Source organism: Balaenoptera physalus, assembly GCF_965194825.1.
Source record: "Balaenoptera physalus genome assembly, chromosome: 7".
In the NCBI taxonomy this organism is placed as follows: Eukaryota; Metazoa; Chordata; class Mammalia; order Artiodactyla; family Balaenopteridae; genus Balaenoptera; species Balaenoptera physalus.
Genome location: NC_138886.1, coordinates 112842500 through 112870167, shown reverse-complemented (window position 1 = coordinate 112870167; position 27668 = coordinate 112842500). Strand labels below are relative to the sequence as shown.

Genomic DNA, 27668 nt, shown 5'->3' with positions numbered 1-27668 from the left:
ACACTGCACCATTTCTGCAAAAATAAAGATAAAACTTCACACAAAGAATATAGCAAATATTTTAAAGTTTCAGTTGATGAGATGTCAGACTAACTGCATCCTAAAAATTCATTATGCAGATCTTCAGTTGGCCTAGCTCACATGACCTGGGGGACCCAAACTGTAGACTGAAAAGCTTTGCAGCAAACTTTCATGGGGGTGGGGAGGGGCGGGACAAGTCCAAGATATTTATGGCTCAAATCCACATACTGTGCAAGGTCTGCAACATGAGAACAGCTGCACTGAGAAAAAAATATATAATACATAAGCATGGGTAGGAAAATATGATGGTCTGAATAGATTATCCTGTGAGGGAATTCTTAGAGTTCAATGGATTTTAGTCAGTAATCCTCTGAGGTACTGCTGCCATCCTAATATCATGGGGCTTTGAACAAATTAAGGTTGTTTTTCTTCCTCCAACTGCATTTTATTCTAAGCTATCATCTGATTTTCAGTATTATTAGGAAGAATGCGATGGATTTACATCATTACTCCTCTAAAGATTGAAAGACTTCAGCGTTTTACTCAGCATGACTCATATTCATGAATGATCAAGGTTCTGAATGAGCAGTAAAATATGGTACCATCTCATCCTGCTACTAAAGGCCCTGCAGGATGGAGAGATCACCTGGGCCAGCTGTTGCTCTAAGTCCAGATTCATGGACATAGAATTAACCTGTCGCATCCTCTACTGGCCATCACACAAAGTAGCTGCTCACACATGCTCTCCCAGCTGCTGAACTCTCTACCCAGGCCCCTCAAACTACCCTTAAGATTTATTTAAACTTATGAAAAAGTCTCTCTACTCTTTTCATTTTTACCAACCCAAAGGAGAACAAAAGAAGTTAAGGGGATAGGAGAAGTAGGGCGAGCACAAAAAGAGGGCCCTGTCCCCAGTTCCAAGAGGAAGCCCTACCTAGGTCATTAGCTGTCAATATCTGACCAACAGATGGATCATTCAAAATTCATTCACAAGTTTGCTTGTGGCTACTACGTGCCAAAAACTGCTTTAATTACAGGGTAATGAAAGTTTCCTCACTTGTAAAACAGGGATAAGTTAAATACTTAAAGACTTCTTATAAGAAATGAGTAAGTCAATACTTATCACAATGCTCAGCACACTGTACACTGTATACGTCCTCCTTTACCCCCATGTCTCATGTCCCTTTCTCCTCAGTGCTAACTATTGCCTATGATGATCATCATTCTACCACCTCTTCTATGCATTTATACTCACACAGGCACGTATACAAAAATGATGGGCTCACATTGTAAGAATTGCTCTAAAAATTGCGTTTTCATGTAGCATACCTTGGGAATCTGAAACTCTCCCATAAGGTGACCTTATACATTTGCATGGCTATAAATACCATCTATGAGCTGATAATCCCCAATTTTATATTGCCAGCCCAGACATCTCTTATATAGCCTAGGGACATCCGCACCTGAATGTATTCTAGGCATTTCAAACTTAATGCAGCCGAAGTAAAACTCTTGATTTTCTCCCACAAACCTGTTCTTCCTTCTGTCTTTTCCATCTCAGTATGCAACACAACTCTCAATCATTTCCTACAACCAAAACCTGGGTGTCATCCTTGATTCGTTCCTCTTTCTCACCGTGGACCTGATCCAAAGTCTGTCAGTTTCCACACAAAAATACAGCTAATCCATCTATTCTTTTCTGTCATTACTGCCACCACCCTCATCTGAACTGGGGTGGATACAACACTCTTCCACCTGGTTTCCCACGTCATTCCTGCACCCACTAGCCACACAATAACCAGGATGAGCTTCTTACAAACCCGAACACGTCAGTCTCCTGCTTGAAACCATTCATCTACTTCCTAGTGCTGACTCGAAAGCTTTTAAGTCCTCAAAAGCATGTGTAATCAGGCCCACACCTAACTTTTCAATCTCCCTTCATGACGTATGCCCCCCTTTTCACTGGAATCTAGATACCCTGGCCTCCTCTCTGTTCCTGGAACACCTCAAGTTCTTCCTCATTTCATTGCCTCTTCTTTTTTCTGTGCTTGGCCTGACTCCCTCCTTATACTTCAGATCTCAGTTTAAACGTCACCACTTCATGTGCAGAATCAGCCCAGGTATTCTCCATCACAGCCGTCTATATCCATCACAGCACTTACTGTTTGTTATTTGTTAAACCAGTAGAATGTAAGCACCATGAGGGCAAGGACAACATCCATCTTGTTCACCATGTTGTTCCCAGTGCCCAAGGCAGTGCATGGCCCCTAGTGGGCCTTTAATTAACGTTCAGTAAATAAGAGAGAATAGTACACAGTAACTTAGCCAGGTGTTCCTGAAATTTCTGAAAATAAAAACTATTCTAAGACTTTTACTTCTTAAATCATTGAACTATACATGAAACCTTAGTATTCTTCTCGCTAAAAATGGAGATATGAGGTATCAAAAGAAAGCATAATTGTCTTCTGTTCTGTCAACTAGAATTTGAAATAAATGATCCCATCCATAAACAAATTATTTAATAGTTATTAAACAGTAATTAAAACAGTAGTTATTAAATAATAGTCACTTGTTTTGTTTATGGTTGAGTAATATTCCATTGTATATATGTGTCACATCGTCTTTATCCATTCATCTGTCAATGGACACTTAGGTTGCTTCCATATCCTGGCTATTGTAAATAGAGCTGCAATGAACATTTTGGTACATGACTCTTTTTGAATTATGGTTTTCTCAGGGTATATGCCCAGTAGTGGGACTGCTGGGTCATATGGTAGTTCTATTTCTAGTTTTTTAAGGAACCTCCATAGTGGCTGTATCAATTTACATTCCCACCAACAGTGCAAGAGGGTTCCCTTTTCTCCACACCCTCTCTAGCATTTATTGTTTGTAGATTTTCTGATGATGGCCATTCTAACCAGTATGAGGTGATACCTCACTGCAGTTTTGATTTGCATTTCTCTAATGATTAGTGACGTTGAGCATCCTTTCGTGTGTTTGTTGGCAATCTGTATATCTTCTTTGGAGAAACGTCTACTTAGGTCTTCTGCCCATTTTTGGATTGGGTTGCTTGTTTTTTTGATATTGAGTTGCACGAGCTGCTTGTATATTTTGCAGATGAATCCTTTGTCAGTTGCTTCATTTGCAAATATTTTCTTCCATTCTGAGGGTTGTCTTTTCATCTTGTTTATGGTTACCTTTGCTGTGCAAAACCATTTAAGTTTCATTAGGTTCCATGTGTTTATTTTTGCTTTTATTTCCATTTCTCTAGGAGGTGGGTCAAAAAGGATCTTGCTGTGATTTATGTCAAAGTGTTCTCTATGTTTTCCTCTAAGAGTTTTACAGTGTCTGGCCTTACATTTAGGTCTTTAATCCATTTTGAGTTTATTTTTGTGTATGGTGTTAGGAAGTGTTCTAATTTCATTCTTTTAAATGTAGCTGTCCAGTTTTCCCAGCACCACTTATTGAACAGGCTGTCTTTTCTCCATTGTATATTCTTGCCACCTTTATCAAAGATAAGGTGACCATATGTGTGTGGGTTTATCTCTGGGCTTTCTATCCTGTTCCACTGATCTATATTTCTGTTTTTGTGCCAGTACCATACTGTCTTGATTACTGTAGCTTTGTAGTACGGTCTGAAGTCAGGGAGCCTGATTCCTCCAGCTCTGTTTTTCTTTCTCAAGATTGCTTTTGCTGTTCAGGGTCTTTTGTGTTTCCATACAAATTGTAAAATTTTTTATTCTAGTTCTGTGAAAAATGCCTTTGGTAGCTTGACAGGGGTTGCACTGAACCTGTAGCTTGCTTTGGGTAGTATAGTCATTTTCACAATGTTGATTCTTCCAATCCAAGAACACAGTATATCTCTCCATCTGTTTGTATCATCTTTAATTTCTTTCATCAGTGTCTTATAGTTTTCTGCATACAGGTGTTTTGTCTCCTTAGGCAGGTTTATTCCTAGATATTTTATTCTTTTTGTTGCAATGGTAAATGGGAGTGTTTTCTTATTTGTAGTGAGGTGGATGGGCCGAGAGTCTGTCATACAGAGTGAAGTAAGGCAGAAAGAGAAAAACAAATACCGTATACTAACACATATACAGGGAATCATTAAAAAAAAAAAAAAAATGGTTCTGATGAACCTAGGGGCAGGACAGGAATAAAGACGCAGACGTAGAGAATGGACTTGAGGACACAGGGAGGGGAAGTTGGTAAGTTGGGACAAAGTGAGAGAGTGGCATGTATATACACTATCAAATGTAAAATAGATAGCTAGTGGGAAGCAGCTGCATCACGCAGGGAGATCAGCTCGGTGCTTTGTGACCACCTAGAGGGGTGGGATAGGGAGGGTGGGAGGAAGACACAAGAGGGAGGGGATATGGGGATATATGTATACTTATAGCTGATTCACTTAGTTATACAGCAGAAACTCACACAACACTGTAAAACAATTATACTCCGATAAATATGTTTTAAAAAAAAAGTCACTTGTTTTGTTGATTATATAGCAGCTAAATGTCTCAGATTAAGAGTACTCCCAGTGCTCTTTTGGGTGGGCTCACCTAGTCCAATCAAAGCTACCCCTGCAGTTTAGACCAGCCTAAAGCTGAAAAGATCTGCACAGTGGTTTTTTTGTTTTTTTAAATAAATTTATTTACTTGTTTTATTTATTTATTTTTGGCTGCACTGGGTCTTTGTTGCTGAACATGGGCTTTCTCTAGTTGTGGCGAGCAGGGGCTATTCTTCATTGCGGTGCGGGGGCTTCTCATCGCGGTGGCTTCTCTTGTTGTGGAGCACGGGCTCCAGGCACGCGGGCTTCCGTAGTTGTGGCACATGGGCTCAGTAGTTGTGGCACACAGGCTTGGTTGCTCCATGGCATGTGGGATCTTCCCGGACCAGGGCTCGAACCCGTGTCCCCTGCATTGGCAGGCAGATTCTTAACCACTGCACCACCAGGGAAATCCCTTGGTTTTGGTTTTTTGTTGTTGTTGTTCTTTCTTTCTTTTTCTTTTTTTTTAGTTTCTTTTTATTCTTTTACATAGCGATTTTGTGAAAATAGTAATAACCAATGGACCATACTCACTTTTTAAAAACATAATCCTTTTTCCCACAAAACAGAAGCAACTACAAGGACCAGGACTGCATGAGATGATAGATGTTAACTAAACTTACTGTGGTCATCATTTCATGATATGTGTGACATCAAATCATTATGCTGCACACCCTAACTTATACAGTGCTCTATGTCCACTGTATCTCAAGAAAACTGGGAAAAAATGTATTTAACCTTACAACCCATAAAAGTTATGCAAATAAAAAGAATGACATCCTCTCCCCTCCCGCCCCAAAAGAACTAGGAATATAGACATAGAGCAAAAAGAATTCTCACAGACTGCTGCTAGGAGGATAAACTGACAACCAACGTTGGTGAATATGATAAAATAAGGATTTCTTACTTGACTGCTTCGTAAATATTGTTGGAGGTATGTCCTGATAAGGCATCATGTAAATTTCGAATAAAATAATCTCTGTATTCTTCTGGAAGGGCCATAAATGTTCCACCCATCACAATAAATTCCACTTTATCCACGCTGTGACCAAGTTGTTTTAACTGAAAGACATAAATTCATCAGCATTAGAAAGACATAGTCAACTACCCTAAGAGGGTTATTGCAAATTTCTAATTTTACTTTGCAGTGTTCTCATCAGTATAGTTTAAAAATGAGAAGCAAACATGTTAAGCAAATTCTATGGACTAAAAAAAATAGACTCCAGGGTCTGAAAAGAAAATTATTGCTCAAATAAGGAGGATGAGAATTAAAAATAATAAACAAGAAGTCTGATGTCAACTTACAGAGTTAAGTGAAAATTTAATAATACAAAGAATATAAATTAGAAAGCAGCAAAGCAAATAACACAATATGTAATAGAATAAACAAAAATTTATTGATTACATATTTTATGCCAGACTTTGTGGTCAGCACTGGGGATGAAGAAGACTATATGCAACATAATCAGGACTTGATGCAAGTGAAAGAAAGAGAACACTAGATTAGAAAGAAACATTAAGAAAGCAGTTTTAAATTAAAAGTTTCGAATTAATTATGAAGTTTCTGGGTACAGGTAGCACGTTAAGCCTGGTTTCAGGGGTGGGGGGAAGGACAATAAAAGTCTGAAATATGACATCTCTTCTATTTGGGAAGAGAATGGTATAGATCTTGCAGTTTTTCAACTACAATAAGGCAAGATTCTAATTTTTAGAAACAGGTATTTAAATGTCTTGCCATATCTTAGGCTTGAGAAAAACTAGGTCAAGTAGACTACAAATTATGAACTCTAATGTATTATGTAAAGAGGATGTCCACACTTAATATGAGCAAGAAGTTACCTTGTTTTATACTTGTTTCTGAAAATGGCAAATAACTTATACATACATACATCCTTATACATATGTAAATCCTTACAGATACATAAGCATATGGGCATGCATGTGCATACACATGCAAATATATATCTGTAAGTACGTATACATAGCTATCAACACTAAAAGAATACTCTATAACTATGGTTGTTTACCAGGAATGCACAACAAAATCTTCCTGGTAGCTTTTTCAAAATAGCTTGCCTGGACCCTAAACCAGACTCAATCAGAACTTCAGCAGTGAAATCTGGCATGTGTTCTGGAAAAGTTACTCAGGTGATTCTAGTGCATTTACAGTTAGGAAAAGAATCACTACTCTCTGGTAGTTTCTAAAATCTTTCAAAACCCATGCTCCTTTTCGGTAAATATAAACATTTCGAACTCTACTGAAACACTTCAAGTGAGTTAAATATCATGGCTAAGGGAATTCCCTGGTGGTCCAGCCAGTGGTTAGGGCTCCGTGCTTCCACTGCAAGGGGCATGGGTTCCAAAAAAAAAAAAATTATGGCTAAAAAAGAAACTGAAGCAATGGTCAGTTTAGAAACTATGTCGGCTCCCTGCAGGTGGGGTCCTCTCCTACAGCTGGCGGTCCTGATCCATATGTGCTTGGTGACAATGACGTGAAAATTACAAGTGGCTGGTATCCACTCGTAGTAACAGTTAAGCACAGAAGCCACTTACTGACTATGGTATGTGCTACTTTCCACGTGAGATTTTCTAGTTGTCCTGCTAGATGTAAGTATAAAAACTATGGACAGTGCTTGCATTGTTTGAAATTGGACAAGTTTAAAATAAAATTGTGAAAAAGAAAATCTGTGTTAATGTTCAGAGTTCTTGAACAGAGCAAGGCCATCTAACAGTACTCGTTTTTAATCAGTTATATTGAGGTATACATTTTTTTTTTTGGCCTTGCCATGCAGTTTGCAGGATCTCAGTTTCCCGACTAGGGACTGAACCCAGGCCACGGCAGTGAAAGCCCAGAATCCTAACCACTAGGCCACCAGGGAACTCCTGGGGTATAATTTATATACAATAAAATCCATTAACTTTAACTGTACAATTAAATGAGTTTTGACAAATGTTTAGAGTTGTGTAACCACTAGCACCACCACCACCATTATACAGAACAATTCCATGGCTCCCAAGAGCCGCTCATCCCCCTGTACAGTCAATTCCCCATTCACACCCCAGCAAACCAGTCACAATACTTCTCACTTGGCTTATGGAAGCTAAAATTCAATCCACCCACCTACTGTCTAAGACATATCCACATTCTGTAAATTTCACACCATAAATAACTTTCTACAAATTGGAAGAACTTTAGAGACTATAAAATCCTTACAGAAAATAATACAGTCTTTAAAGGAAGTAGTGTTTTTGACCTTGCTAGGTATTGCAAAATAGTCCCTCTCCCTCAAATGGATATTAAAAACTTACAAAGGGGAGAAATATTCTTTCAGTTATTTCTGGTTCAACTCAAATCAAGCAATAATACCTTCTAACCAAGTATAAAGATCTAATGTAAAAATGCTTTTTAAAACCTTACCTGTTCTATTCGGTGTCTTGTCTGTAGATAAGGGTCATACCTAGCACGGATAGCTCGCATGGAGGTTGGCTAAGAAAAAAGAAAAGTATCCTGTTATGCCCACACTGAATTAAGAATAAAAAGAAGTAGTTTCAAAAGGGTATTAAAAATAAAGTTCTCTTGGGCTCCTTTCTTCCTCTCTCAGTCTTGTCAGAGTTCAAAATAATGTCCTGAATAGCACCTGGCTGTTCTCCAACTCAACAGCAGGCGGCTCCTTGGATCATAGTTATATCTTTGTGTAAACCCTTATGGAATCCCCAGGGTCACCAAATTGTTATACTGCTCACAGACATAGCTGTGTATACACATTCAAAAGAGTTACTTGATAAAATAACCTTTAAACCAGATCATTAAATATCTATACAACATTGTTTGTAATGGCTTAACAAAAAGCCATCATGGGCTTCCCTGGTGGCGCAGTGGTTGAGAGTCTGCCTGCCAATGCAGGGGACACGGGTTCGAGCCCTGGTCTGGGAGGATCCCACATGCCGCCGAGCAACTAGGCCCGTGAGCCACAATTACTGAGCCTGCGCGTCTGGAGCCTGTGCTTCGCAACAGGAGAGGCCGCGACAGTGAGAGGCCCGCGCACCGCGATGAAGAGTGCCCCCCACTTGCTGCAACTAGAGAAAGCCCTCGCACAGAAACGAAGACCCAACACAGCCAAAAATAAATATAAATAAATAAAAAATTAAAAAAAAAAACAAAAAGCCATCATGCTATCATACAGTGGAATAGTCTACGGCCATGAAACAATATACTGATATAAAATGTTCCCTAAGATACATTGTTAAATGAGAAAGGTTAGGTGCAAGGTTTTGATAGACTACCTCCTGTGTAAAAAGTTAGGATAAAGAATATGTATTGCTGGGCTTCCCTGGTGGCGCAGTGGTTAAGAATCTGCCTGCCAATGCAGGGGACACGGGTTCGAGCTCTGGTCTGGGAGGATCCCACATGCCGCGGAGCGACTAAGCCCGTGAGCCACAACTTCTGAGCCTGCGCGTCTGGAGCCTGTGCTCCGCAACAAGAGAGGCCGCGACGGTGAGAGGCCCGCGCACCGCGATGAAGAGTGGCCCCCGCTCTCCGCAACTGGAGGAAGCCCCCGCACAGAAACGAAGACCCAACACAGACAAAAATAAATATAAATAAATAAATAAATTAAAAAAAAAAAAAGAATATGTATTGCTTTTATATCTATATACTATCTTTGAAGGACGTATAGGAAAGGGATGATACTGATTGTCTGTTCGGGGGCTGGAGCAGAAAGGGGTGGCTAGGGGAGAGTGATGAGAGGGAGCCTTTTCACTGAAAAATTCTTTTTGTATTTTTAAAAATTTGAACTATGAAAAACAGGTACGAAATGAAAAACCATGTATAAGAAAAAAGTCACATGGTTTCCTGGCTGCTGGCCTCTTCGGACGAGGCCGACGGCTTCGAAAGCCTGCTCGCTGGCCTCCTGCTTTCTCTCTTGCCCCCGCTCTAATCCTGCCCTCACAGAACCATCAGATGATCTTTTAAAAACCGACACTGGATTATATCATCCCCCTGCTTTAAACCTGGATGGCTTTTCACGACACCTGTAACAAACTCCTTGCCCTGGCTTACAATCCCCTGCGCCACCCGTCTCCCGAATCTCATTCTCCCCTCACCTGCTCTGCTCCAGAGCCCCCCACCGTGATTCTGAGCCTGGCTCCGTGTTCCAGCTATTCTCTCTGCTAGGAATGCTCTTTCTTGGTATTCTTGAAAGGCTCTTTCTTGTCATTCAGGGCTCAGTTTAAATGTCACCTCCTCAGACCATTCCTTCCTAGCCTCCAAGGCTTAAGTATCCACCCTGCTACGACACCTTACTTGACTTTACTTCCCTGCTTTGCATTTACTAGTACCTGATATTTTTTTCTTGTTTGTTTCTTTACTGTCTACCCCCCATTTATTAGAATGTAAATTCCTCAAGACCTGACCTGTTTTTTTCACAGCTGCAGAGGCAGGACAATGTACTGGTGAGGAGCACAGAATTCAAAGCCTGGCCCTGTTACATATTAGGGGCGCGTCTCCAGGCCAGTCGTGTAAGACTTCTAGGCCCTGGTTTCCTTATCTATAAAACTGGGATAATAATAGTGTCTACCTTCAAAATCCCACTGTAAGGTTTAACGCTGTAAAGCACTTAGAACAAAGTTGATATATTCATAGTAAGTGCTTACATAAATATTCTCCAGTGACTAGAACCACAGACACTCAGCAAATGTTTGGTGCATGAATAACTTATGTCATCAGGAAAAAAATAAAAAATAAAAATTTTAAGAAAGCCAGTACTTATAAAAGCATACTCTTAATAAAGTATGCTGTAACACTCCTCAGGACAGCCTCACATTACTTTACCTCATATCCAGTATAAGACTGGGTCGAATATTCAAAGTCTGAATCAGGTCCACCAGGGCAGTATCTGCCAATACAATAAAATGAAGATGTCAGATACAGAACTTAGTTCAACAGTCTAGCTCAAGTATCTACAGGCTCCATAAAATCCTGACTGAACCAGCTTCATTTTCAAATCCGAACAGAAGATTGTACCTTTGTAGTGTGTGCAAATATATACATGTTCTAGTAACAAGTAAAAAGATAAACATATAAAGGAACATTATTACAGTCATTTTCAGAGTACAGCAGTCACTATTATTTTAGAAGTTTAAGCTTTTAGGGGCAAATAACCGGGCCTAAGTTTTCCTAAGTTTGGACTGATACTCACAGTGCTCTCTTGGTAACTACACTTAAGAAAATCTTTCTCCTGATTAATCTTCCTGGCTAGAGTCATGAATATTCTTCTGCTAATTTTTCTGATTATCTAAATTTAATAAGTTTAAAGATTATTAGTAAGGATAACATTTTACTTTGATACTTTTCTGATCCAAATTCATTATAAACTTCTGACATTTGGAATTTAGGCAGCTCATATTTCCATGTATCATTTATCAAGTTAACAGAATATCTACTGTTTCGAGTTCTGTAACCTATGAATTTTTTTACTGTATATTGCAACAAATTAAAATCTTTATATGCTTCATTTTTAAAGCACTGAAATATCCTACTAATAGGTGCTTGTTTCAAAGAACTAACTTACGAATCTATTAAGTCAAAGTTTTAAATATTACCAGGGAGTTCCCTGGTGGCCTAGTGGTTAGTTATGCTGGGCTTTCACTGCTGTGGCCTGGGCTCAATTCCTGGTCGGGAAACTGAGGTCCCACAAGCCGTGGCCAAAAAACAAATACAAACAAAAAAAAGTTTTAAATATTACCAGCATGTATTGATCAAGGCTCTAGGGGACTTATTGGTTCAATTAAAATACATACACATACACAACTTATCACAATCATCATACTCACACACATATGTTTCCTGTAAAACTGATGTGTGGACATCTGTGGGGTTTGCACATGACAGCCACAACAGCAATCTAAAAAAGGAAGATTAACAAAAAAGCAATTATGAAATAATTCATACAAAATTCTGGAGAGTGGTTATCGCTCAGAAAGCGGGAGAGGAATGCAATCGGAGGGTGGCACACAGGGGGTTTCAAAAGTACTGGTAACGCTGTATTTCTTAAACAGAGCCGTGGGTACCAGGGTGATCTCTTCAATATTATTAATCTTCAAAATGTACATACGCATTGTATACACTAGTTTGTATTTTACAATAAATTAAGTGCAAAATAAGGAATTAATGATTTTTAAAGTCACGGTGATTCTTATTCTCTCTTGCTCTTTCTGATTTGTTTTAATAAAATAGCCTACAAGAGAACAATTACTTATGCAATTCTATAAAATTATATCTAAACCTAACCTTTGTATCTCAAACTCTTCCCAATAGATCTCCATATTTAGAATAGAGACTATTAAACTAGGAGCTAGACTTCAGAGTGTGTGCAAGATATTCTCAGAGGGGTCTGTCAGAGCCCAAGTAGGGTAAGAAGAGCATCTGCTTGAGAAGGACGCGATGGCAGAGTTAGACAATTGGTTACATATAGGGGCAGCTGGTCAAATAAGGGTATACACTAAGATGAATGCAAGCCAGGTTTCTTACTGTCCGAGAAGAAAGTTATGATTTTTTAATTTATTTTATTGAAGTATAGTTGATTTACGATGTTGTGTTAATCTCTGCTCTACAGAAAAGTGATTCAGTTATACACATATATACATTCTTTTTCAAATTCTCTTCCATTATGGTTTATCACAGGATATTGAATATAGTTCCCTGTGCTATACAGTAGGACCTTGTTGTTTATCCATCCTATATAAAATAGTTTACATCTGCTAGCCCCAAACTCCCAATCCATCCCTCCCCCACCCCACTCCCCCATGGCAAACACAAGTCTGTTCTCTATGTCTGTGAGTCTGTTTCTCTTTTGTAGATATGTTCGTTTGTATCATATTTTAGATTCCACATATAAGTGATATCATATGGTATTTGTGTTTCTTTTCCAGACTTACTTTACCTGCGATGTTGCTGTAAATGACGTTATTTCATTCTTTTTTATGGCTGAGTAGTATTCCATTGTATATATGTACCACATCTTCTTTATCCATTCATCTCTCAATGGACATTTAGGTTGTGTCCATGTCTTGGCTGCTATGAACATAGGGGTGCATGTATCTTTTTGAATTATATCAATAGTTGTATCCAGATACATACCCAGGAGTGGGACTGCTGGATCATATGGCAACTCTATTTTTAGTTTTCTGAGGAACCTCCATACTGTTTTCCATAGCAGCTGCACAATTTACATTCCCACCAACAATGTAGGAGGGTTCCTTTTTCTCCACCCTCTCTCCAGCATCTGTTATTTGTAATGACTTTTTAATCATGGCCATTCTGACCGGTGTGAGGCGGTACCTCAGAGAAGAAAGTTAAAATATGGAAAGGGAGAGAACTAGAATGAACTCTGTGGGTTGGATGAAATTAAAGGTACTGCTGTGGACTCACAGTATATACACACACACACAAATATAGATGCAAATGTGTTACGTATATGTGTGTGCATGTATGTACATCTACATATATATTTCCTAGTTTGGTCCACGGAGAGGGTCTGGGAGCAGCAACACCCTAACGGCATTGAGCACATCTAGCACTCAGATCTTTGCTTCTAAATACTCTTCTCCACTAGAAGAAACCAGGGCTCCTTGGAGAAACAGCTGATTCCAGGGCTGGGGTAAAGAAAGTACAAGATGAGCCTGGAACATTTTATTATGACTGAAAGCTACAAACTGCTCAAAGAATGATGGGGACATTTAAAAAAGAAATAGAAACCAGCTTGAAAGGGCTCCTACTGGTCAAAACTGGGAAAATTTGTACATCAAAATAAATAATGATGGAACAGATTATAACCCACCAAACAGGAAACCATTTAATCCATTCACACAAATGAATAAGCAAACTGGAAGTCTGATAAGGAACAGGATATCTGCATAGTTTCAAAGTACTTCGCCACACAAAACTTCTTAATTACAAAGTGGAAAAGAATACCTTTACAAAGGGGACGCCTAGCAGACATCACCTTGATCAAAGCAGACAACATCAGTGACAGGACAACAAACTATGCACCACCTGACAGGATATAATAAGAACACAGTATCACTTCTGTGATGTTCCTGCCACAGATGCAAACCCGAATCTAATTATGAGGACACATCTGATTAAACCAAATTGAGGGAGATGCTACAAAACAACTTGCCTGAAATCTTCAAAAGTGTTAAGGTAATGAAGTAAAGGAAAGCCAGAGGAAGTGTCCAGACTGAAAAGCCATGACAACTAAATGCAGCACGTGATTCTGAACTGGGTCCTGTGGGTCATTACTGACACACCGTTAGAACTTGAATGAGGTCTGAGGATTAGATGATGATAACGTATCAGTGTTAAATTTCTGATTTTGATGGCTGTATTGTGGTGATGCAAGAAAATGTTCTTGTTTGTAGGAAGTACATACTGAAGTATTCAAAGGCATCGGCTTTGCAACTTACTCTCAAATGGCTCAGGGATAAAGTGTTCTTTGTAGTGGATTTTCAACTTTTCTGTAAGTCTGTGATTATTTTTTAATAATAAAAATCATTAAAATTGAACTTAAATCATTAGTGATCTAGAGAAACTCCAAAATAAATAATTTGGCAAATCTGAATTAAAAACTTAGATTTTCAAACAAATGTTTGTATTTAAAATGAGACACAAGTGGTATATGTATACCACTGATGAGGTCAATCTAATTTCCCAATCTTTTATCGAGGGCCTACAATATAGGCCAGGCTCTGAGCTACACAGAGCAGGTGGGCCCTAAGACTAAAAAATATTAATGCACTGCCTCTGTCCTCTGAAATCATACAAGCTAGCAGGGGAGGAGGACATAGAGAAATAGGCTCTTTCAAAACCACATGGTAAGAAGCACAAAGAAAATACTAGGGATGCCCAAAGAAGGGGATTAATTAGCCCTGACCAGGGGCGTCAGGGAAGCCTTCCTAAGGGGTTGACAGCCATGCTGAGTAAGAGTTAACTGAGCTAAGAAGGCAGAGGGACGTGGGGACCAGGGAAGCAATGTGCAGGAGTTCTCAAGCATTTTTTAAGTGGCTGAACTCTCCCTTCAAGTAATGTTTTACTTAGAACATCAACTTACAGAAGAGAGAAAAGCAACAGCCCTGGGTGAAGTAGAGATGGGGCCTGCTCCCACGGCTTCCCTATTATTCCCCACAGTAGCTCCTAAAAAACTTATATGGATCCTGTAGTTTTGTAGAATACAGCTTAAAGATTACTGATAAGGTAGAAAAAGCTATGACTTTGGAGTCAGCCAGAGAGATGAACCTTTGAATCTTTTCTCTGCCTCTTACTGTGTATTTTCCTGTTTTGTAAAATGAAGACAATACTACCTACCCTCAAGACAGTTTTGAGGATTAAATTAGAAAACACACCAGTGCAGTGGCTGGTATGTAACAGGTGGGCAACACATGGTCACTACTGCTGCAATGAGTAATGATACTACTCTGAATAATAAAAATCATGATTTTCAAAGCAAAAAAAACCAACAAAACAAACAAAAACTCAAATACAAACAGACTCAAAATGGATCACAGACTTAAGTATACTAAAAAGATATGCCACAGACTGGGAGAAAATATTTACAAAACACATGGCTGATAAAAGACATGTATCTTAACTACACAAAAAAAATCCTTAAAACGTCACAATAAAAAAACCAAACAACCCAATTAGGAATAGGGCAAAAGATCTGAAGAGACACTTCACCAAAGATGCACTGAAGGCAAAATAAGTATATGAGAAGATACTCAACATCGTATGTCATTCAGGAATTGCAAATTAAAGCAATGAGATATCACTACATACCTAACAGAATGGCCAAAATCCAGAGCACTGACAACACCAAAGGCTGATGAGCTTGCGGAGCAATAGGAACTCTCATTTACTGTTGATGGAATGCAAAACAGTGCAGCCACTTTGGAAGACAGTTGGGCAATTTCTTACAAAGCTAAACGTAGTCTGACCATATGATCCAGCAATCATGCTCCTAGATATTTATTTACCCAAATGAGTTTGAAAACTTTTGTGTATGCAAAAACCTTCAAACAAATGTTTATCGCAGCTTTGTCCACTGTAATTGCCAAAAATTGGAAGCAACCAAGATGTCCTTCAACAGGTGTGTGGATAAACAAATTGTGGCACACTCAGACAATGGAATATTATTCAATGCTAAAAAGAAATGAGCTATCAAGCCACTAATAGGACATGGCATAACCTTAAACACCCACTGCAAAGTAACAGAAGCCAATATGAAAAGGCTACAAAACATACTGATTCCAACTATACACCATTCTAGGAAAGGCAAAACTACAGAAACATTAAATAGATCACTAGTTGAGAGAGGTATGAAACAGAGGAAATGATGAGGGAAGTTTTAGGACAGTGAAACTATTCCATATGATATTGTAACAGTGGATATGTGAAATTATGCATTTGGTAAAACCCACAGAATGTACAACACTGTGAGTGACCCCAATGTAAACTACAGGCTTTGGTTAATAATAAGATAGCAATATTGGTTCATCAATTATAACAAATGTGTCAAGCCAATGCAAGGTATTAAAAATAGGGCAACCTGGGGAAGGGGGAAAGGAAGTATATGGGAACTCTCTGTGCTTTCTGCTCAATTTTTCTGTACGTCTAAAGCTGCTCTATAAAAACATATAAACAAAGCACTACAGTAACAGCAGAAGTAAAAGCATGGAGGTTAGTGGGCATCTATCTGGAGAAAACTATAATTCAAAAAGATACATGCACTCCAATGTTCATTGCAGCACTATTTACAATAGCCAAGACATGGAAACAACCTAAATGTCCATCAACAGATGAATGGATAAAGAAGATGTGGTGCATATACACAGCGGAATATTAGCCATAAAAAATAATGAAATAATGCCATTTGCAGCAACATGGATGGACCTGGAGATTATAATACTAAGTCAGTCAGAAAGAGACAGATAAATATATGATATTGCATATATGTGAAATCTAAAATATGACGCAAATGAACTTATCTACAAAACAGAAGCAGACTCACAGACACAGAGAACAGACTTGTGGTTGCCAAGGGGGAGGCATGGTGGGGGAAGGATGGATTGGGATTTTGGGATTAGTAGATGCAAACTATTATATATAGAATGGATAAACAGCAAGGTCCTACTGTATAGCATAGGGAACTATATTCAATATCCTGTGATAAACCATAATGGAAAAGAATATGAAAAAGAATGTATTGTATATAACTTAATCATACATTTGCCATACAGTAGAAATTAACACAACATCGTAAATCAACTATACTTCAGTAAAATGAATTTTTTAAAAAGCATAGAGGTTAGGATGCATAGCAGCTAGGGAATGACAATCAGCTGTGTTCTTCTGATATTTTTAATAGTCACTCTGGTGACACTGCAGAAAATGGATGTGGTGCAGGTAAGACAAAGTAGGCCCATTAGGAAATGACTAAAACAATCTAAACAAGAAATAATAAAGGCCAAAACATTCCTCCCAGTGGTGGTAGAAATGGACAATGCATTTCGCATCTTTTAGAAACTGAGTGGATGGGGGCACCATTAGCTAAGGTGGACAAGGAAGATGGACGAGCAAGTCTGAGGTTTTGGTTATGCTATACTTAAGGGAATACTTACAGGCAGTCAAAGGAGAAAGGTCTAACAGGCAATTTGACATGGATGTGAAGCTTGGGGAGAAGTCGGAGCTACGCGTCAGCATATGGCAATACTTAAAAACATCAATGGATGAGATCCCCAAAGAAAGCATGTATGACACTAAAAGCAGTTGGCCCAGGACCACAGAAAACATCAATTTTTAGAGGGAAGCAGAACAAGAGTAGCTGTCAAAGAAAGAAACGATCTGAGGTAGGAGGAAGACAGAGAGAATGGAATTATGAAAGCCAAGTGCATTTGTCAGGTTGAAACATTGCTAAACCTTTGTCTGCATGGTGGCAAGCCCACACACAATGCTGAAAAGTGAAAATCCAAGACTTGTCCATAAAGCACGTTATTTAGGGATATGGAAGTAAATGCCAAGAAATCAGCTAAGACCTAAAAGTGGCTGCCCTGGGGGAACAGTGGCGGGGGAATGGGAGGTGAGGGGTTTGGACCTATTAGTTTTTCTGAGTCTTTTATACTAGGTACAAACAAACCCCAAACACTTAAGTACAAAGGAGAAGAGACTAGGATAGGTGGTACATTGTGTGTGAAAGTTCTGGGGTTTAATTAGTCACAAATATATGATCCAGGAGATACGGCTACTCAGCAAGTCATTATAAGCTGCATTTACTAGAAGTACAATATCCCCATCCAAACAACAGACTGAACTTCTTAGATCACATCAGGAACACAGCATTCGCTTCTGGGTACCATGTTTTAAGAGGGTCTAAATCCTAGCAATTCTTCCCTCATGTCTCTCACACTCATCCTTTTTATCCTGGAGGCCCTACCTTGATTCAGGCTCTTAACACTTCACACCTAGGTCAAACCAAGAGTATCCCAACTGGTCCTTTTGGCTCCAAGCTACCCTACATCTTGTATGCAAATTAATTTTCTGAAAATCTATTTGGTTCCCATCACTCCCCTTCTCAAAAATCTTTCAGTTTCCTATTATCTGGCTATTTTGCAGGACATTTAAGATCTTTTACAAGTGGATCCCACACTAACTCTTCACCCCAATGTCCTGCTGCTTTCCAAAATGAACTGTCAGCCCCAGTGAGTCTGGTACACTTGTGGTTCGCTGCACACACGCCTCTTACCTCACCTCTACCTCTGTGCTCTAGTTCCTGGGTCCTCGCTCCCATTACTCTTTGAACCTGCTCTTCTCTGCTTATATGGGCACCATTTATATGTTAGTCAAGCTCCACGCTTCCTCTTGGGCTTTCCCTAGTCCCTTTTACTGCGGGGACATCTCTGTCCTCTGGACTCCCATATCACTCCCTATGGTGTCAACTGTTTCACAATTACCATATATATTAATAGAACGACTTTGCACTATCAATTAACTTTTCAAAATACCTTTTATAAGTATCAATCTTATACACCACAAGCTGAAGATGGCCAACAATACTGGTCATCTTATGATAGTCCCCAAGCATCTAGCTATACTTTCAGAGACAGCAAAAACCAAAACATCATCCACTCCTCTAAGAACAGTGACCTTTGCCCCCCATGCCCTCCGAGCATTCTGCACGTGTCTCCACTCCAGCACACGCCATAGCATGTGGATTTCATTAGTCCAAATCCCCCACCTCCACCTCACTACCCGGGTGTTACATGGAGGCAGGGATCTGTGGTGGAAGAGATACACAATCAATCTTTGATGAATTGAATCACTCACCCCACTGGCAGTTCTGATGGGTTTTGCCTTTAACTTGGGGACCAAGACCTTTCGATACTGAGGTGGGACTGCAGCAATGATATCCACCAGGCGGGGCTGTGCGGAAAGGCCATATTTGGCAGCTGTCCTGGTTTTCACCCTGAAAGTAAAGCATCTAGCATTATCAAGATCACAATATTTCAAGGACAAGCTACCAAAAGGATAACCTATAAATAACACCATCAACTCCCATCACTCCCGTATCCCTTCACCAGATGACAACAGTGGTTTTAACATTTGTAACTATCAGGGAACTAGAACAAAATTCATGACTTCTTGTTCTCCAGAGTACCAGAAAGAAAACCAGATGACTACGGGGCTGGGGGGAGGGGGGCCCAGGACAGTGATACAGTGTAGGTCTCGTTCAAAGTAGCACTCCAGCTTCGAAGGATTCTACACTTTTCTCAGCTTCCACACTACTACATTTGGGATCACATTAATTCTGTTGTGGGGGACTGTTCAGTACATTGTACGATGTTTAGCAGCATCCTTGGCCTCTACCCACTGGCACCTCTTCCCGTTGTAACAACCAAAACTGTCTCCAGACATTGCCAAATGACTTGGGGGCGGGGATGGTCATGCCTGGTTGCAAAGCACTGCCTCAGGCCAACAAAACAAAACAAAACAATTTAAAGCAAAGCTATGCAGAACCAAATAGGAAATAAAGTAGATATATTTTTAAAGCTTTAAAAGTTTTAAAACTTTTTCTAATACAAAATATTGTATAAAGAACAGCACAATAAAACATATAAATATACTCTAACAATTATAAAACAATCACTCTTGTAACCACATTCCAAGAAAGAGAATATGATCAGCACTTCAGAAGACCCGTTTGCCCCTTCCTGACCGTAACCCTATCCCTAACCCCCGGAAGTAACCTTTATTCCAACTAATAATTCCTCGCTTTCCTCTATAATTTAGCAATTTTTCCTTCCTTTGTGGCTGCTAACCAAATCCTAATAGTCACTTTATCTTCTCACTTTAATCCATCTAGAAATATTATGGGGTGTTCAAATCATTTCAACAAATGGTTACTGAGTACCTGATAGGTACAAGAGACTACCTAAGTACTTGGTACGTCAGGAGGTGTAAGGCATAGCTGTTTCGTGCTCTTATGTTCGCATGTTTGCAGACAGGCACGCACAAAAATAAATCCACAAGTAATAAAAACATACGTATCAATAATAAAACACACACACAACAATGAGTGATTCCAGAGCTCAAGCGAGGAACTCAATGTGTGCTGGAGAGATATTGAAAGAAAATGGGCACAGAAAAAAGAGTAGACTTCAGACAGGCAATAAAGACACAGAGATGATACTGAGAGCCAACAGGCTGGCTTACGTGAAGATGCAAAAACAGGATAGTACAGATTTTAAGAAATATGAGTAGACCAACTTAACAGAAAGCGGAAGGTTTTCAATATGAAGATACAGAAGTTTAAGAAGTTGGAAAAGTAAGTTGAAGCCACACCGAGAGGCCTTACATAATGGGCTGAGGAATCTGCGTTTAATTCCACAAGCACTGGGAACGTGCTGAAAGTTCCTGCACAGGGAAATGACGAAGGAAAATTAATCCAGCAAGACAGTAAAAAGGACTGAAAGCATAAACTACTGCAGGAGTCTAGACTTAAGTTTAAAAAGGAATGGAAGAGGAAGTTGGTGGTGAACATGAAAGAGAGTTATAATGAAGAAGCAGTAGGCAAAATTTTGACTCTAAGTGGACCTAAGGGAAAAGATTCAAAGATGACACTAGAGTTTCAAACCTGGGTGAAGGTTAAAACAATTAGGCAAAGAGGACATCTGAGTAGGGGCTGGTTTTAAAGAAGATGCTAGCTTTAGCTTTAGATGTGCTAAATTAAAGAGAATGACAAAAATATACAAGAAGTAGAAATGTTCCTGAGAAACAAAAGATTTGTATAATTAGAGGTATAGCCAAGAAAGATGGGGGAAAAAAAAACACTGCTAAACACATGGTAGAAAAACCAATAAAATATGTCTTCATGGTAAAAAAAGAATAGTTACTAATTTATTCTTTAGCAAATGTTATCAAGCACAACGTTCCAAGGAAGGGATATAACATTGTAGTATCTCAAGTAACAGAAGACAGGGTCTAAAAAAATGTCATGTGCGTAGTGGCTAGACCATTGACGACCTGGGGATGGGGGGAGAACCCTTTCGCTAGAGCAGATCTATATCACAAATATATAGTAAATAAATAGATGCAGAGAGGAAAGACCACTCTTATTTGAGGATGTAGCAAAGTCAAAGCTGAACATGGTTGTGGAGAGGAAGTGGATGAACGTGTCCAGGAGGTTCTAAAGTAGGGAAAGGCTGGATTGGATCCAAGGCCCCAAAGAGAGGGCTTCCCTGGAAGAGAGCTACCACCTCTCTGAGATGACAGGGAAGAGAGGAAGGATGTGAAGTGAGATGGCACAGCAGGACAGCACCTGGGCTCTGGAGACAGATGACCTGATTCTAAATCCCAGCTCTGCCAATCACCAGTTATTTACTCCTGAACAAATTATTTAACCTTTCTCTGTCTCAGAGGACCCATCTGTCAAATGAGGTAAATACCTACCTCATATAGTGTTTGAGAGGATCAGCTGAGCCAATACATATAACGTACTACTAACAGTGACCAGAATACCGTAAGCGCCCAAGAAATGTTAGAAACCACTAGTATTATAAGGCTATAAGGCAATTTTGCCATAAATAATCGATAGGGCAGGGCAGAAAGCTAAATTCTCAACTAAAACATGAAACATGAGATAGAACCAGCAGTATTTTATAATTTCATAAAAGAGATCTACTACCCAAGAACAAGATTACCTTCTTTTTTATAGGTCCACTTACTTATTTAGATCGATGTCTTTCCCCTGTTCGTGGGCTTCAATTAGTTGTTTAATAACATCTCCTATGGTCAGCATCATCAGCTCAGCAGGGCTGAGATCTCCTGAAAAGATAATATTTGACACTAAAAAAATCATATTATTCAGTAAAGGTTTTTGTATTTACTAGTTTTCCTTCCAAAATCATTCCAATCATGTCAAAATGATAGCTCAAGTACACAAGACACTACTGTTTACAATTTGATCATATATTTTATATCTTTAATTTTAAAACAAACCTGGCTTCACCTATATATGGGAAGAGTTCACTTTAGAAGCATATACACCTAAAGAATGACAGATGCAGGAAAGAGTAGAGACAAACATGAGGGAAAAGAACCTAATCACACAGGAAAGGACCAAAGTAGTTAAAGCAGCTTCCCTTTATCTCCAGATTGGTAATTACATTTAGATGCATTATTTCATCTGATTCTCAGAACACAGTGAGGTGGATGGAACAAGAATATTTGCCTGTCCCATAAAAATGCTACCAAGGGGTGAAGTTGAAACTCAAACCCAGGTATCCACAGAAGTAATGTTAATACTATTTTGAAATACAAAGCAATGTAGTACTATTTTGAAATACAAAGACATGGGTCTGTATGTGCCTAGGGATCTTAACACATCTGTAAAATATAGTCTGTCCGCCATCGCAACATTCTCCTGGCAACGGAGGCTACCCTTCTCCTCTAAAAGGCAACAGCAGAAGCTGACATGTTCTTACATGACCCCATCCCCCAAGTTAAAGGTGACTGGTTCAAGGATGGGCACCTATCCAGTTCGGGCCAATCTGAGCTCTTTTTCTCAAGGCAAAAGACACCAGTCCCTCTCCAGTGATAAAAAGCTGTGAGATTTCAGCTTGGGAGCTACTAGCAAGCCTGCCTCCTGCCTGCAGAGAAAGCTGGTGTGCAAAGATAATGATGTCATCAAAGAGAAACACAGATGAGAAAGCCCTGGCGCTCATGGAGCCCTTTCATTTACTTTATCTCATTTGAAACCTCACAACACTGGAAGGTAGATATTGTTACCACATTTCACAGATGTGAAAAATTAAGGCCAGTTAAGACATAATTGTAAATGGCATAGTTAAGACTCAAATCCAGGTCTTTTCTCCGCAACTTACATGCTTTTTCCCACTGTACCAAGCCACGTCTAATTTAATGAGGTAAAGCTAACACATACAAAACAATTTGAGAGAAAAAGAAGTCCATCTACAGTCAAAGGCTAAGTGCTTTCTAAACCATGTAACTCAGCCCTTCAGAGTTCTACAAAGGTGCCTGTGGGGCCATGTAACAGAGGTAGGGCTGGTGGTGATTAAGGTAAAGGAGGAAGGGGAGGGAGAGGGAGGCTCTCTTTCTCCATTTCAACCAAAGCAGCTTGGCTTTCATCTGTTTATATGCTGAAGTTCTACATAAGAATTTATTTGGAGGGGGAAAAGGTGATTCGGGTGATAAAAATACAGGCAGACCTCAGAGATACTGCAGGTTCAGTTCCAGACCATCACAATAAATCAAATACTGCAATAAAGCAAGTCACACGAATTTTTTTTGGTTTCCCAGTGCATATAAAAGCTATGTTTACACTGTACTGCAGTCTGTTAAGTGTGCAAGAGCATTATGCCTTAAAAAAAAAAAAACCTTAATTAAAAAATACCTTATTGCTAAACAATGCTAACCATCATCTGAGCCTTCAGCAAATCATAATCTTTTTGCTGGTGGAGGGTCCTGCCTCGATGTTAGCTACCAAACTGATCAGGGTGGGTGGCTGCTGAAGGCTGGGCGGCCGTGGCAATTTCTTAAAATAAGACCACAGTGAAGTGTGCCTCATCCATTGACTCTTCCTTTCATGAACGATTTCTCTGTAGCAGGCAATGCTGATTGACAGCACTGTACCCACAGAACTTTCAAAACTGGAGTCAATCCTCTCAAACCCTACTGCTGCTGCATCAACTAAGTTTAACGTAATATTCTAAATTTTTAATTGTAGTTTCAACAATCTTCATAGCATCTTCACCGGGAGTAGATTCCATCTCAAAAAACCGCTTTCTTTGCTCATCCGCAAGAAGCAACTCCTCATCCATTAGTTTCATCATGAGATTGCGGCAATTCAGTCCCAACTTCAGGCTCCACTTTCAATTCTAGTTCTCCTATTTCCACCACATCTGCAGCTACTTCCTCCAATCAAGTCTTAAACCCCTCAAAGTCATCCATGAGGGTTGGAATCAACTTCTTTTAAACTCCTATTAATGTTGATATTTTGACCTCTTCCCATGAATCACGAATGTTCTTAATGGCATCTAGAATGGTGAATCCTTTCCAAGTAGGTTTTCAATGGACTTTGCCCAGGTCCCTCAGAGGAATCACTATCTATGGCAGCTATAGCCTTACAAAATGTATTTCTTAAATAATAAGACTTGAGAGTGGAAATGACTCCTTGATCAGGCCGCACAATGGATGTTGTGTCAGCAGGCATGAAAGCAACATTAATCTTGTACGTCTCCATCAGAGCTCTTGGGTGACTAGGTACATTGACGATGAGCAGTAATATTTTGAAAGCAATCTGCTCTCAACAGTGGGGTTAAAATATTCAGTAAACCATGTTGGAAACAGATGGGCTGCCATCCAGGCTTTGTTCCATTTAGAGAGCACAGGCAGAGTCGATTTGGCATAATTCAGAATGGTAAAGGAACATTGGCTTCAACTTAAAAGTCACCAGCTGCATTAGCCCCTAACAAGAGAGTCAGCCCGTCCTCTGAGGCTTTGAAGCCAGGCACTGACTTCTCCCTAGTTATGAAAGTCCTAGATGGCATCTTCTTCCAATATGAGGCTGTTTGGTCTACATTGAAAATCTGTTGTTTAGTGCAGCCACCTTCACTAATTATCTTATCTTCACTAATTACCTTCTGGATAACTTGCTGCAGCTTCTCCATCAGCACCTGGGGCTTTGCCTTGCATTTTTATGCTATGGAGATGGCTTTTTTCCTTAAACATCATGAACCGACCCCTGCTAGCTTCAAACTTTTCTTCTGCAGCTTCCTCAACTCTCTCAGCCTTCAAAGAATTAAAGAGAGTTAGGGCCTTGCTCTGGATTAGGCTTTGGCTTAAGGAAATGCTGTGGCTGGTTGGTCTTCGATGCAGGTTACTAAAACTCTCCATATCAGCAATAAGGCTGTTTTGCTTTCTTATCATTCATGTATCCACTACAGTATCATTTTCAATTTCCTTCAAGAACTCTGTGTTCACAACTTGGCTAACTGGTGTAAGAGGCCTAGCATTCAGCCTATCTCAGTTTTTGACATGCCTTCCTCACTAAGCTTAATCATTTCTAGCTATTGATTTAAAGTGAGAGATGTACGGCTGTTCCTTTTACTTGAACCCTTAAAAGCCACTGTAGGGTTACTAATTGGCCTCACTTCAATATCGCTGTGTCTTAAGGAATAGGGAGGCCTGAGGGGAGGGAGAGATGGGGAAATGGTCAACAGGTAGAGCAGTCAGAACACACACAACATTTATCAATTAAGTTCATCGTCTTACGTGGCAATTTGTGGGGCCCCAAAACAATTACAAGAGTAACATCAAAGATCACTGATCACCATAATAAACATAACAATAATGAAAAAGTTTGAGATATTGCGGGAATTACCAAAATGTGACAGAGACATGAAGTGAGCAAAAATGCTGTTGGAAAAATGGAGCTGATAGACTTGCTCAAACGGGTTGCTACAAACCTTCGATTTGTAAAAAACACAGTATCTGCGAAGCGCACTAAAGCTAGGTGCAATAAAACGAGGTATGCGTGAAGATAAAGATTTTAAAAACACTTGTATAGCCCTTGAGTATATCAAGAATTAACCAGAGAAGTAAATTAGTAAGAAAAGGCTTCGTGGAGGAAATCACACAGGGATCTTTAAAGGGCAGGATTTGGACAAGCAAAACAGAGGGCAATCCAGAAGGAACAATGTTAGGTATAGGAATTACCTATCATCTTTATGTGCAGGAGTACTGCCTAAATAGAATAGAGGCTTTTTGACAGGGTTCAGTAAGAACAAATTACAGGGTACACTGGCTACAAGGCAAAGGCATTTAAATAGGATGCAATACACAGTGGAGAATTATATGTTCTCAAGTTTGGGAGTAAAAAGATGAAAGTAGTGTTTAAAGAAAATAAGTACAGATTGATCCTTGAACACTGGCTTGAACCGCACAAGTCTACTTATATGCATATTGTTTCAAATAAATACAGTACCTGTATTTTTATTTTACAGATCCTTAAATTAACTAAGTGTGGGGAAAAGTTTGTGTTTGAGGATCTGAGTCCTGATTCTATCCAAACTGTTTCAGCTTCCCGCCCTTGGGTGAGTCACTTATCAATTCCTTTGTTTTTCAGGCAGAGATAAGCAACACTCAGAATTTCAACTGTGCAGGGGTCAGTGCCCCCGACCCCCTCCCTCCACTGTTCAAGGGTCAACTGTATACAAAATATACTAAAGAAAAAGAGGATACAAAAAAGTGATTCAGAAGATGAAAAGAACACACAGCCTCTGGATACTAAGTAAAAGGCTCTTGAAAGGCAACATTGTTAAAAAAACAAAACAAAACAGATTTACAGTAAAAAAGTTGGATGACAGACTCAGTCCCTAGCTTCCAAACCCTACTGGCTGTGTGATAACGGGAAGACGAATGGCTTCTGAGCTCCCATTTCCTTGTCTGCAGAATTAGGATAATCCATACATATCTTTCACAAGATTCAGTAAGAATCAACAAAAATAATGTATATAGGAAAGCCAAAGTATTATTCAAGTATCAGTTCTTAATGAAGGTGGGTTAGGGGGATGGTGGCTAGAATGAGGAGGAATAAACTATTTCACGAAGCAATTTGTATAAGAAGTAACAGGACTTGGTGATCAATGAAGTCAAAAGTTTAAAGCTGGAGAGATGGAGGAGGAGCACGTTAGAGGGAGAAGATGATTAATCAATTAGGGGCATGTAGAATTTGATGCCACAAAGTAACTGAAGGTAACCTGGATACTTGGAGCAGCTGATGCCAAGAAGCACAGTGATTAAGGAACAGATTTTTTTTTTTAATTTTATGTTTTTGGGGTTCATAGAGACAGCCTGACAAACCAGTTCCACTTCCTAAATATAATTCTGGGCTAGGAAAGTTACTTAACTCTCTTAATCTCGGCTTCATTTGTGAAAAGGGGACGATATCAGCCTAAGAATGATTAACAAAGGCTCAATAAATGGTAGCCATAGTTATCATAACCATCATTATTATTAGACCGACTGCTCAATTGAGCTTACAGAGATAACACTAGAACCTGTGAGAAAATACTTGAAATTTGACTCCATTCGGCTGAAAAACTAAAGATGGAATTGCTCCACGCTAACTCAGGAGGTAATACAAATGGGAATAACTACCTAACTGCCCCTCACAGAATCCAAGAATAATTCAGTGGTTTTCTTTCTTTCTTTTTTTAACTTAGAGCTTTAAAACAATCTCAGATAAAAAAGCACGTGAAATGTGTCGTAAAACGAAACTTAGCAAATTAAGAGTCCGAGAACGTGTTAAATACACCGACCATGTTAACTTCTTGGAGGGCATACCCTGGACTAGAGCTTTTGTCCCTTATGCAAAAGACACCAAGTGACTGCCAAAAAGGAAGAGTAAGGATAGGTTGGTTCAAAAAGCACAACAGGTGAAACGAGAAAGCAGGGGGCTGGAGGCCACAGACGGACCACAGGTGGTTGGGGAGACTGGATCAGGTAGCGGATTGCCGCGGGAAAAACTGGCTT

At 39.5% G+C, this 27668-nt stretch overlaps 2 protein-coding genes across 2 annotated transcripts in view; one reads left to right on the top strand and one right to left on the bottom strand.

The window, feature by feature from the left end:
• The window catches only part of ELP3 (elongator acetyltransferase complex subunit 3), a 101692-nt gene that overhangs the window by 73628 nt on the left and 396 nt on the right, over window positions 1-27668 (bottom strand). Inside the window, exons 2-7 of the mRNA XM_082468977.1 lie at window positions 21839-21938; window positions 18942-19080; window positions 11396-11466; window positions 10395-10458; window positions 7983-8051; window positions 5472-5626 (exon numbers count right to left, since the gene is read on the bottom strand). Of these exons, the coding sequence (XP_082325103.1) occupies window positions 5472-5626; window positions 7983-8051; window positions 10395-10458; window positions 11396-11466; window positions 18942-19080; window positions 21839-21938 (598 nt within the window). The remainder of the gene's footprint in view (window positions 1-5471; window positions 5627-7982; window positions 8052-10394; window positions 10459-11395; window positions 11467-18941; window positions 19081-21838; window positions 21939-27668) is intronic.
• The window catches only part of NUGGC (nuclear GTPase, germinal center associated), a 48201-nt gene continuing 42478 nt past the window's right edge, over window positions 21946-27668 (top strand). The window contains exon 1 of the mRNA XM_082471423.1: window positions 21946-27638. The gene's annotated coding sequence lies outside the window, so the exon portion shown is untranslated. The remainder of the gene's footprint in view (window positions 27639-27668) is intronic.